This window comes from Phyllobates terribilis, unplaced genomic scaffold (genome assembly GCF_046119375.1).
Source record: "Phyllobates terribilis strain yellow unplaced genomic scaffold, ASM4611937v1 Scaffold_4__5_contigs__length_816908805, whole genome shotgun sequence".
NCBI lineage: Eukaryota > Metazoa > Chordata > Amphibia > Anura > Dendrobatidae > Phyllobates > Phyllobates terribilis.
Window position 1 is genome coordinate 654,666,744 of NW_027362764.1, and position 13,151 is coordinate 654,679,894.

General features: G+C 41.0%; 1 protein-coding gene across 1 annotated transcript in view; it reads left to right on the forward strand.

Moving 5' to 3' along the window:
• Positions 1-4,488: 4,488 nt before the first annotated feature.
• The window catches only part of CRISPLD1 (cysteine rich secretory protein LCCL domain containing 1), a 148,312-nt gene continuing 139,649 nt past the window's right edge, over positions 4,489-13,151 (forward strand). Inside the window, exons 1-2 of the mRNA XM_073679457.1 lie at positions 4,489-4,647; positions 6,707-7,037. Of these exons, the coding sequence (XP_073535558.1) occupies positions 6,780-7,037 (258 nt within the window). The 5' untranslated portion in view covers positions 4,489-4,647; positions 6,707-6,779. The remainder of the gene's footprint in view (positions 4,648-6,706; positions 7,038-13,151) is intronic.

The following is a 13,151-nucleotide window of genomic DNA, read 5'->3' on the forward strand; positions in this document are numbered from 1 at the left end:
AAGGTAGCTTACAGTACAAGCTAGTTTCAAACCTTTCAGCTAATAGGAGGAGATGTCATTGTCAAAAAACACCCAAGAAGAGCCTGACACTGACCCGGAGTGTGATTGTTCCAAGTGTCTGCCGAGCAAACCTATAGTTGTCTTATGAGACAGTTAGCCAGTGCTTTCCCATTATAAAAATATTGGTGTTGCTGGTGGGCAGGAGGCTGGAGTGGTCTTGTCATTCATTAGAGAGTAGGCTGCAGGACAGAAAAAGAGTGATGAGGAGCTAGTGAAAATACTGGGTAGTGCATCATCTATTGTATCGTCAGAACCCATGGGTGAGAGATGCCATTGTGATATCACCAGGGAGCAGAAGACAAGTTGACAAAGGGAATTGTTTCTTCTATAAAGGGTTATTCCCTCCAAAAATCCTCCAGTAGAGTAGGCGAGCTTTGGATACATAGCTGTGGTTTACTGTTTTTTACTGTGATTGCTGATATAAAGTGCTCAGTAAAAATGAATACACCCATTTGAAAAGTAAGATTTTAATCAATATCTCACTGAATACAAGAACAATTTCCAAAATTTTGACAATGCTGAGTTTTATAGAACATTTTTAACCCATAAAATGAAAGTAAGGTTAATATAACTTTCATTCCAAAAATCTTCAGTTTAAATTTTATTAGCTGATGTAAAAATGAATACACGCAACATCAAAAACAATTACATCTAGTATTTTGTATGATTTTATTTCCATGAATTTTAAGGACAGCACCAAGTCTTATAGGCGTGTAATGAACAAGTTGGCAACATCTTGCAACATCTTTTTCCATTCTTCAAGATTGACCTCTTTTGAGCCTGAATGCTAGATGGAGAATGATGCTCACCTTGTCTTGAATTCCCCAAAGGTGTTTTAGTTGAGTTCAGATCAGGAGACATACTTGGCCACTGAATCATTTTCCCCCTTTTCTTCAGAAATGCAACAGTTGCCTTAGATGTGTGTTTTGGATCATTGTCATGTTGAAAAAGTGCATGTCTACCAAGGGCACAGAGTGATTGTAGCATGTTCACTTTCAATATTGAACAGTACATCTGTGAATTCATGATACTATCAATGAAACAAAGCTCCCCAACACGAACAGCACTCATGCAGCCCCACATGTTTCATGTAGGTACAATGCAATTTTCTTTGTACTCCTCTTTGTACTCCTTTGCTACACCATACAGTTTTGAAGCCATCAGTTCCAAAAACATTTATCTTGGTCTAATCATTCCACAATATATATATATATTTCAGCATAGACACTGGCAAATTGTATGTGGGCTATTTTATGCATGGCTTTTAGGAGCTGCTTCTGACGCACCCCCTGGGCCGTGGGGTACTCGGTGCCGGGCCGGTCGTTGCTATGGGGGATGTCACAGTGGCGGTGACCCGGTCCGTGACCCAGGGTGGTCAATAAAAAGGGGATTATTTACAGGGGATTATAGTTTATATACAAAGTTCGTGACGCCACCTGTGGTATGCGGCTAAAGGGAGCCGCCACTGCGGAGCAGGTCCTCTGGAGCTGATGTTAGTGCAGCAAAGTTGGTGTGGCTCTCCACAGGTAGAGCTTAGCTCCAGGGCAGTGTGGATGGTATAGGTTGTGCTGGGCGTTGTAGTGCAGGGGTGATGGCGCAGATAGTAATCACAGAGACAGTGGGGTGCAGTCTTCCGAGTTTACTCACAGTTGATAAGTTCCTCAGGTTACAGGTTATGGACTACAAACTCCCACGTCGTGCTGCGTTCACCAGTTTGGGGTTCAGCAATCCCTCAGGTAGTTCAAGAGTGCCTGACAGGACCCCTTCTATGTATCTTCCTCAGTCATCTTCCTGCGCTGTGTCTCGCCCTCCTGCCCTGTGCCTCACAATCAGTGTCCAAATCCGGTAGGCTCGGGTCTTGTCGGGCGACCTGCAGTCCCCTGGACCCTCTGTGGCCACCTTCTCGGCAATATAATTGCGGATGTAGCCACTGCTCCTTACAAGTACAGCAGCCTCCGGTTCATAGCTGAGCCTTGTAGTTCTCCACTAGTTTAGGGGCCGGTCCCCTCTGCGGCTCGATCCCTCCACCGCCTGGCAGATTCGGGCATACGGGTGGCCTCCAGCACTGCCCGTACCCCTGGGATCCCTTCTGTTCCTGGAGCCTTTCTCCTGCTCCCTCTCCTCTCTTCTCTCCTTCCCCTGGGCCTCTCACTAGGCCCGCCTCCGGAGTAGAGCTCCTGCAGAGCCTCTGCTCCCCTCACTTTCCTCCTCTGACTGGCTTGTCCTTCTAAGATGGTTCCCCTTTTTATTCAGCTTCCTTTCAGGTGCTCCCCTAATCTGCTTCCTCCACCCACACCCACTACATGGTTCTCCTTCACTTGGTTCCCCTCCTCTCCAGCCAGGGACCAGGGACTGTGCTCTCCCTCAGGAGCAATCTCGTCCTGCCCTACTGAAGTGGATGTGTTGGATGCAGGTGTTAGGGTCCCGGGCAGCACTCTATCCTTACCTGAGAGTGGGATACCACACCTCTGGGTGAGATGCAGTACCTCTGTGGCGACTGAAACCACAGGGGAGCCACACTTCTTTCATGGACAACATTTATGCATGTCATTCCCATGCAATGTACACCGTATTGTGACATGGGAAACGTTTACCCCGGTTTGGATTTCTCCTTCTTTAGCTACTACTTTTATACTTCTTTAGCTAACTGCATTGAACTTGCTTTTTGATTTTCTTCAACCCTTCACATCAGAAGATTCTCTTGTTTAGGTGTTAACTTCCATGGCTGGCCTGAACTTCTCTGTGAGATGTTTGCAGTTCCATCTTTTTTTCATTTTTGTGTCACTTTTGTTACTGTATTCTGACTGATAAGTAAAGCTTTGCTGATCTTCTTGTAGCCTTCACATTTCTTGTGTAAAAAAATTATTTTCTTTCTCAGATCTTGTAACATTTCTCTTCTGTGTGGTGCCATTGTTAAGAGCATGACATAGGAAGGGGTTTAATTTGTTAAGTAACAACCTTTTTAAGTCAACTGTCTGCTGGATACCTGTTTAATGAATAATTAGACTTACCTGTGGTTGAATTCTTATATATATTAGCCATCACAATAAAGAAAGAGAAAACCACAGCGATGTATATAAAACTTGCCTAATGCCCGTTCTAACATTACACAAGCTGATATTTTTCATCAGTCTGTATACTGGATATATGCAACAAACAAAATTGATCAGCACTTACTAGCAAAATAACATAAATATAGAGGAGCAGGTTGCTATAAATGCATTGTACTAGCTTACAAACATGTGAAACCGCATTTTGAGTGCACCTATATGTGAATATTGAATATATGAATTTTGGGCAACATTACTACCATATAAATGAGGGGTGGGCAATTAATTTTCGCAAGGGGCCACATGAGAGATTGTGACTGCTGTGGAGGGACAAAACAACCAGCCAAACTTAATTCTTCTCATTATATTAATTTTTATCACTTAATATTGAGCAGAATTAAAGGGCATTTGTCTCCACATTTGACCTATCTAAACTATTAATATGGGCATACAGGCTATAGACAACTGAAAAAACGTCCTCCCTATATGTCTCATATCAGATACCTTGTTATTGATAAATTATGTTTTATCACTTTCGGTAAATTACCTCTTCCAGGCTATGGGGAGGATGTTGCCCGGAAGAGAACTCAGCCTCCAGAGATTATAATAAATAAAAGGGAGAGTTAACGTCTACTAGGTTACTACGTTACTTTTAATTTGCAGCGCTGAGGTCTTGGGTTCAAATACCATCTAGGACAACATCTGCAAAGAGCTTGTATATTCTCCCCGTGTTTCCTCCCACAATCCAAAACCATCCTGATAGAGAATTTAGAGTGCGAGCCCCAATGGGGATAGCGATGATAATGTCTGTACAGTGCTGTGGAAATAATAGCGCTATATAAGTGAGTAGCATAAATAATAAATAAAATGGGCCAAAATTACCCGTACAAGTCTATTAGTCACTAAAAATTACTAAGAGCGCACATCGCCGTCTGTGTGCTGTCCAAGATTAACATTGCAATGAGTAGGAGAAGTTTTCTAATTTATTCATTTGTTTTCATACAAGAAAATCACTGATAAAACTGATGGTAAAAACTGACCAAACACTGATGAAAATCTGATCCAACACGCTGATAAACATCGGTCGTGTTTTTGCGTAAAATCACTGACGTTTGAATGAGTCCTAAACTTTATTTTTTACATCTGTTTTTAAAATAATATTTAATTATTTAATGCAAACGAGATCACATCCACGATCCGGTCACTCTCGAGCAAGTACAGCTCAGCACCTAGCAGCGCTCTATTTCTGTGCAGAAACTACAAGTATTAATCCTGTGCTCCCAGCATATTCGACCACCCACCTGAACACTTGCACAAAAAGCACATGACAATCAAGACGAAAGAGGGGGTAGAGCTCAATGCACTTTCCTCCGACTCCTCCTCCTCCTCCATAGCTAGGATCTGCTTTGAAAGCCCCGCTCTCTGATCCGGTGCGATTACTGAGTGACAAGCTCTGCTGCAAGTGCTGTATCCCAAGCACAGAGAGCCCCTGGTACTAAGTCGCTGATCAGCCCTGGACTTCTTCCCACGCCAAGCGGTAAGTATCCATTCAACACCTAGTTATTCTTCTTCTATTTTCTGCTTTTCTCTGTACAAGGCTATGGCTGTGCTATACTCAGCTGCTTATGAATGTATGGGGCTAAACTCAGGAGCATGTGAATGTATGGCACTTGTCTAGAACTGTGGACTTCTTACTTGGATACTATATTATTTCTGGATTGCATGTGTGAACTTTGCAATAGTTGTGGGAGATTTCCTACAAAGGCACGGAGAAAGTATGCAGACGGAATTCATTGAATTCTTGAAAGTTGTATATAAACAGTTCTGCTCTCATCTGTTCTCCTCTGAGCAGCTGAATCTATCCACTCAGCATTTTGTGGTTGGGTCGTACATTGCAGCATTTGGCACTGCAGTCTTATTACTTCCAAGACAAGTACGGAAAGTTATGTTGACCTAAAACTGGCACAATAAGACCCAATTAAGACTCCATCGCGTTGCCGGGCACTATAGAACTCAAAATGGCCAAAATTGTCAATACTATTCTTCAATTCGCCATGGCTGCAGTATGGGTCAGAATGATTTCTGCTGTATATGATCTAAATATAAAAAAAAAATAGGGAAGATTTTTTTTCAGGACTTTCTTCAGCTTGTTTCATTCATTTGAATGGGACTTGCATAAATCCATATTCACTCTGCAGAAACAACTGCTTTCAGATGAATGGGATTGGCTTCACAATCATGGAAAATTTTGCAATGAATGTGTCTTGTTGAACATTTATCTGAGCCAACAGAAAATCGATCAGGAAGACAAAGACTATAAATTAATCAAGCGTTTCACACGGGGATACATTGTAACTCCTAGGTTTAAATGACTGTCATTAATTTGTATCTACAATGGAGGGGGGACGGGGAAGTGTAATTTAAGAATGGTCAAAATGTCAAAGTGTATCATTACAATATTTATACGTGGAAAATTAAATGTATAAAAAGTGTAAGAAACAAATCATTGTGTTACAAACACAGCAGGGCTGAATTGTTCAGATGCAGCTGAGCTGAGTTTACACTTGGAACAATACAGTGAAACCTTTCTGAGAAGACTACTCTATTATCATTGCCTGTGACAGATTTTCAGCTTTTCCATACATACATAATGGCCAACTTTGACAAGTCCACTCTTCAAAGCAATTTCTGGTGTCTTAAAAAAGGTTTCACTTCACTTTATTAAGAAGTTTTACGCATGGTCCACAGATTTACATAGGACTGCTTGAATACATATTGTATTGTCTTTTCTTAGAGAGTTATCGATGTTTATTATTTTTCTACGTTGTATTGTTAATGTATGGGTTAAATTGTGGTTTTCAAGTAATTTCATCTTACTACTTATCATGAGACTATACCGATTCTAAAGAGGGCACCTGATGAAGGGCTAAGCTGCAACATTGAGAATTCCTGGCAGACCAGGATAAGTCATGCATCGATGGGTTATCTTTAGAGATCATAATGTTGTTATTCTTGTTGTTCTCTGACTTTTATTATGTTCATTTACTAAGTTCATGACCTTGTGCTATGAGAGTTGTTCCTTGCTTCTTTTTCCTGTGGCGCAGAGCATTTAATGAGCTGCTGCAGTGAGGTCCTGTGGATAGCCGGTGTAATTATGGATATGCAGGAGCAGCGCTGATTGACATCCTAACCACGTGGATCCAGGAGGAGTGCCCAGGGGTCTTGGCAGAGCAGAAGTGTGTCTGGAGTTACAGTAGTATTCGTCACTCTGTTACAGGAGAGTGTTTAGTATGGCATTCAAATCTCCTTTGGCGGTATTATTTTATGTTTTTTAATACATATATTTTTGAAACATTAAGGTACGTAGCAGAGATGAGCTAGTTAGATGAAGCAAAGCTGAACAGTCCCATTTAATTGTTTACAGCACAATTAGGTTATTTCTTTGTGCTGTGATAGTTTCCTTTTGATTCTTTTTTATTTTATACTGTTTGACTTATATATATTTGTTTCTGCATTTTCTCTTTTTATCATTTCTATATTATGGAGCGGTATATTCTGTAATACAATTTGCTTCATTGATTGTATTTTTTCTGCAGGTGTAATTTTGGGAATAAATATATGCAACTTTAAATCTGATTTCAATCTAGAAGAGTTTGAAGACCTCTCATCATGAATTGTGCAACACAAGAATGGCTCCGGCGGACTGTCTTGCTATTCATAGTTCAAACAGTTGCTCCAATGCTCATTCCTAATGCCACCCAATTAGAAGGCCTCTTGGAAAAATATATGGATGAGGATGGAGAGTGGTGGGTTGCAAAGCATAGAGGCAAAAGAGCCATTATGGAGAGTGACATGAAGCTTATCCTAGACTTACACAATAAACTGAGAGGTGAAGTTTACCCTCCTGCTTCTAATATGGAGTATATGGTAAGATATATTTCCTTTTCAGACCGCCTTGAAATTATGCTTTTATTTTTTTTTTAAATAATAAGAGTTTTAAAAATAGTAAGACAGGTGATGGAAATAACCCTTTAACTTATTTGAGATCCCATCTAATCAATGTAAGGCCAATTTCACACATCCATGTTTCACGGCACAAGTATAAACCGCAATAGGTGGACTGGCTACAGGTCTCCAGTCTGTGCATTGGGGTCTGTATTTATACCCCTAAACATGGACGTGTGAAACCAGCTCTAGGCTCAGGTTTAATTTAGGTCTTTGACTAGGCCAGTTTCTATGCAATTGGACCATTTTATTGTGACATATCCCAGTGTTACTGCAGTTACAGATAATGCACTAGTGACAATATACATATATTTATATATATTTTTATATAATATATATTTTTTTATAATATATATATATTTATACATATATTTATATTTATATATATAGTATATGGACTCTTCTTGGTACAATGCATAATTCATTGTTACTTTCTTAATGACAAGTTATCAAAGTCATGTGATAGCTAAGCATTTTCACCACCATTTTGGACTGTTATTAAGGCACCACTCCAGTGTTTTTTTTTTGCAACGCAGGAGTGGTGCCACTAATATAAGGTCCCAGCGCCTGCTCTCACACATACCAGCTGCCGTCTTCCTCTATTATCTGCGCCACTCTGATCTGTCTCCAGCAGATTGTGACTTGTCGGATCGCTCTACTGTTTTCTGACAGTCACTTTTCAATGCAAGTCTATGAGAGACTCGTGTTGTTCGTCATAGATTTGCATTGAGAATTTGAGACCATTACCTCTGACTTCTGGTCAGTCAGGAGTTGCAATCACAAGATGGCAGGATTGAAGTGAAGCGGCACCAGAAAGAACTGAAGACAGTGGGTTGTGAGTATAATATTAGATGCAGGGATCTTACATTAGTAGCACCAATCCAGTGCTGAAATAAAAAGAAATGCTGGAGTACTGCTTTAAGTAGGTGTTTTTTCATCTTATAATCAAATTGCTTCTTCAGAAAGGAAGAGGACCAGAACTGTAGTGCCACATACAGGAAGTAGTCAATACTGACCCTTTAAAGAGTCTTATCACATGACTTAGGATATAAGCCAGAACGAGAAACTCAATTTGCAGACACTGTGTTTCGGGGTACTGCCCCTCGTCAGTGCAAAGTGTGAGTTCTGGTTTGGCTGGGTGAGAGGAGTCAGACCGTATCTAAGGGGTAACACTTCTTCTTGCAGAGAGCAACATGTTAAGCAGGTCACGGTGAGGAGACTTTTAAAGCCGCAATGCTCCTCTGGGAAATATGCAAATTGCCTCTTCAGAGAGGAAGAGGACCAGAACTCCAGTGCCACCTAAAGGCAATCCTAAAAGTCGATAGTGACCCTTTAATGAGCCTTATCACATGACTTAGGATATAAGCCAGAACCAGAAACTCAATTTGCAGACACTGTGTTTCAGGGTACTGCCCCTCGTCAGTGCAAAGTGTGAGTTCTGGTTTGACTGGGTGATAGGCGTCAGACTGTATCTAAGGGGTAACATTTCTCCTTGTGCAGAGCGACATACAGTATTAAGCATGTCACAGTCCCAGAGGAGCATTGAGGCTTTAAAAGTCTCCTCACCGAAACACAGTGTCCGCAAATTGAGTTTCTGGTTCTGGCTTCTATCCTAAGTCATGTGATATATACATAGTTACATAGTTTATAAGGCCGAAAAAAAGACAAGCGTCCATCGAGTTCAGCCTATTTCTTGTGCACTGCAGCTATTCCGCAGCGTTGATCCAGGGGGAAGGCAAAAAAAACCCATGCGGTATAGGCCAATTTACATCACTGAGGAAAAATTCACTTCCCGACTCCAATCTGGCAGTCAGATTAAATCCCTGGATTAATTAACTATCACTAAGCATAAGATGTAATTTTATTGTTCTCAAGAAAGGCGTCCAGGCCTCTCTTGAACTCATTAAGTGAGTTGGACATCACCACTTCCTCTCCCAGAGAGTTCCAGAGTCTCACGGCTCTGACCGTAAAGAATCCCCTTCTATGCTGGTGCAGGAACCTCCTTTCCTCCAGACGCATAGTGTGCCCCCTCGTCTTTGTCACCATCCTTGGTATAAACAGGTCATGGGAGAGATCTCTGTACTGCCCCCTGATGTATTTATACATGTTTATGAGGTCTCCCCTAAGCCTTCTCTTTTCCAACGTAAATAGGCCTAATTTTGACAACCTCTCTGGGTATTCTAGTCCCTCCATTCCCTTTATTACCTTAGTCGCCCTCCTTTGTACCCTCTCTAGCTCCAATATGTCTTTCCTGAGCACCGGAGCCCAGAACTGTGCACAATATTCTAAGTGCGACCTTACCAGCGCTTTATACAGAGGAAGAACAATGTTCTCATCATATGACCCTATTCCTCTTCTGATGCATGCCATGACTCTATTTGCCTTCGCAGCTGCTGCCTGACACTGGGCACTACAATTTAATTTGCTATTAACCAAGACGCCCAGGTCCTTCTCCATGTCAGATTTCCCCAACGGTTTCCCATTTAATATGTATGGGTGACTGCTGTTTTTCTTTCCCATGTGCATGACCTTACATTTATCGGCATTGAACCCCATTTGCCATTTTTTGGCCCAACTCCCCAATTTATCTAAATCCTCCTGTAGCTGTGCCCTATCCTCATCTGTATTAACTACTTTACAAAGTTTAGTATCATCTGCAAATATTGCTATTTTACTATGCAACCCTTCCACTAGATCATTAATAAATATATTAAATAATATAGGGCCCAAGACAGACCCTTGAGGCACCCCGCTAGTAACCCTGACACACCCTGAGCTTACACCATTGATAACCACCCTCTGCTTTCTATCACTCAGCCAGCTATTTACCCACTTGCATACATTATCCCCCAGACCAAGCATTCTCATTTTATATACCAACCTTTTGTGTGGCACAGTATCAAACGCTTTGGAGAAGTCAAGGTATACAACATCCACTGACTCTCCCCAATCCAGCTGTAAGCTCACCTCCTCGTAGAAGGCCATCAGGTTTGTTTGGCAGGAGCGATCCCTCATGAATCCATGTTGATATGGAGTTAGACAGTTATTATCATTAAGATATTCTACAAAAGTATCTCTAAGAAATCCTTCAAACAATTTACCCACAACAGACGTTAAGCTGACTGGTCTATAGTTCCCAGGGTCACTTTTAGACCCCTTTTTGAATATTGGTACCACATTTGCTTGGCGCCAGTCAAGTGGGACAGTCCCTGTCCATAAAGAGTGCTTGAATATAAGATACAGCGGCCTGTCTATCACATTACTTAATTCTTTTAGAACCCGGGGGTGTATGTCATCTGGGCCTGGTGACTTGTCTATTTTGCTATTATTTAGGCGTTTCTGAACTTCCTCCTGGGTTAGGTGGGTGATATTTAGTGGAGGGTTTACTTTATCACTCTGCATTTCCTCCGATAAATTGTTTTCTTTTGTGAAAACAGTGGAGAAGAAGCTTTTGAGTAGGTTTGCTTTACCCTCATCGCCCTCTATGATTTTACCCAGGTTATTTTTCAATGGGCCAACTCCATCAGTTTTAATCCTTTTATTGTTTATATAGTTAAAGAATAGTTTCGGATTCTTTTTACTTTCCGTGGCAATTAGTCTCTCTGTCTCCTCTTTTGCTATTCTTATTTGTTTCTTACAGATTTTGTTTTTTTCCCTATAAGATATTAGCGCTTCCTCGCTGCCTTCTTGTTTAAGTTTACCGAAAGCCCTTTTTTTGTTTTTCATTGCCCTCTTGACTTCCTTATTTAGCCACATTGGCTTCCTCCTATTTCTAGCCCTTTTATTCCCATAAGGTATGTACCTTCTACAGTGACTATGTAGGACTGTTTTGAAAATTTCCCATTTTCTATCCGTGCTCCTATTACTAAAGATACTATCCCAGTCTATAAGGTGAAGGGCATCTCTTAGCTGATCAAACTTTGCCCTCCTGAAGTTCAGTGTTTTTGTGATTCCCTTGCTGGGCTCCCTACTGAAGCACATGTGGAATTGTATAATGCTGTGGTCACTATTTCCCAGGTGCCCCCCGACCTGCACCTCAGTTATTCTGTCTGGCCTGTTAGTTAATATTAAGTCTATGATAAGTGATAAGGCTCGTTAAAGGGTCACTATTGACTTTTAGGATTGCTACTTCCTGTAGATGGCACTATAGTTCTGGTCCTCTTCCTCTCTGAAGAGGCAATTTGCATACTTCCCATAGGAGCATTGCAGCTTTAAAAGTCTCCCCACCGTGACATGCTTAACATGTTGCTCTCCGCAAGGAGAAACGTTGCCCCTTAGATTCATCTTATAAAGTAATACATTTTTACCAAAACATGCAATTACTTAATCATAAGTATTGGCCTAAACTCTGGATTCCCATCCAATCCTTAAAAGGCTCTGTGAGTAAGTTTGACACCCCCCCCCCCATTCAATAAACCATTTTTGTGCACATATAGCTCAGTGAAAGATGAACTCAATGGTATTTTTGTAGGCGCCAAGAATGTTAATAACTCAAGGAGTCAGATCTTCGGTAAGTTCATTCTTCCATCCATAGTACTTAACCAATAGATTTCTCAAGATTCAGGCAATGGAAGGACACAATAAAGGCACCGATGAGTTCATCTGTCCCTGGACAGGACTACATGTGCATATAAACCCAAAGGGACTTAGTGGTGACTTAGTTCTGCTTTTCATTCTAAGTTTTCTTTGCAGAGTGTTGCTTCAGGCCACTCATTGTGCAGAAAACGGCAAAACTGCAACAGAACTCTATTCAAGTGAATGGGATCGGCCACTGCTCCCTAGAAATACTGTATGTCATTATTTTGTAGAAAATAAAAACCAGATTGAGCATGGTGTCCAACTTTACCACGAAAGCCAGGACAAACATTGCCTTAAAATTATAGGTGTAGATAATTCTTTAACCCCTTTACCCCCGAGGGTGGTTTGCACGTTAATGACCAGGCCAATTTTTACAATTCTGACCACTGTCACTTTATGAGGTAATTACTCTGGAACGCTTCAACGAATCCCCCTGATTCTGAGAAAGATTTTTCGTAACATATTGTACTTCATGATTGTGGTAAAATTTCTTCGATATCACTTGCGTTTATTTGTGAAAAAAATGGAAATTTGGCGAAAATTGTGAAAATTTTGCAATTTTCAAAATTTTAATTTTTATGCCCTTAAATCAGAGAGATATGTTACACAAAAGAGTTAATAAATAACATTTCCCACATGTCTACTTTACATCAGCACAATTTTGGAACCCAAATTTTTTTTTGTTAGGGAGCTATAAGGGTTAAAAGTTGACCAGCAATTTCTCATTTTTCCAACAAAATTTACAAAACCATTTTTTTAGGGACCACATCACATTTGAAGTCACTTTGAGAGGTCTTTATGACAGAAAATACCCAAAAGTGACACCATTCTAAAAACTGCACCCCTCAAGGTGCTCAAAACCACATTCAAGAACTTTATTAACCCTTCAGGTGCTTCACAGGAATTTTTGGAATATGGAAGAAAAAAATGAACATTTAACTTTTTTCACAAAAATGTTATTTTAGACTCAATTTTTTTTATTTTCACATGGGTAACAAGAAAAAATGGACCCCAAAATTTGTTGTGCAATTTCCCCTGGGCACGAAGATACCCCATATGTGGGGAAAAAACACTGTTTGGGCGCACGGCAGGGCTCGGAAGGGAAGGAGCGCCATTTGACTTTTTGATTGTAAAATTTGCTTGAATAATTAGCGGACGCCATGTTGCGTTTGGAGAGCCCCTGTGTGCCCAAACATTGGAGCTCCCCCACAAGTGTCCCCATTTTGGAAACTAGACCCCCAAGGCACCTATCTAGATGCATAGTGAGCACTTAGAACCCCCAGGTGCTTCACAAATTGATTCATAAAAATGAAAAAGTGGGTTTTTTTTCACTTTTTCGAATCAATTTGTGAAGCACCTGGGGGTTCCAAGTGCTCACTATGCATCTTGATAGGTGCCTTGGGGGGTCTAGTTTCCAAAATGGGGTCACTTGTGGGGGAGCTCCAATGTTTGGGGACA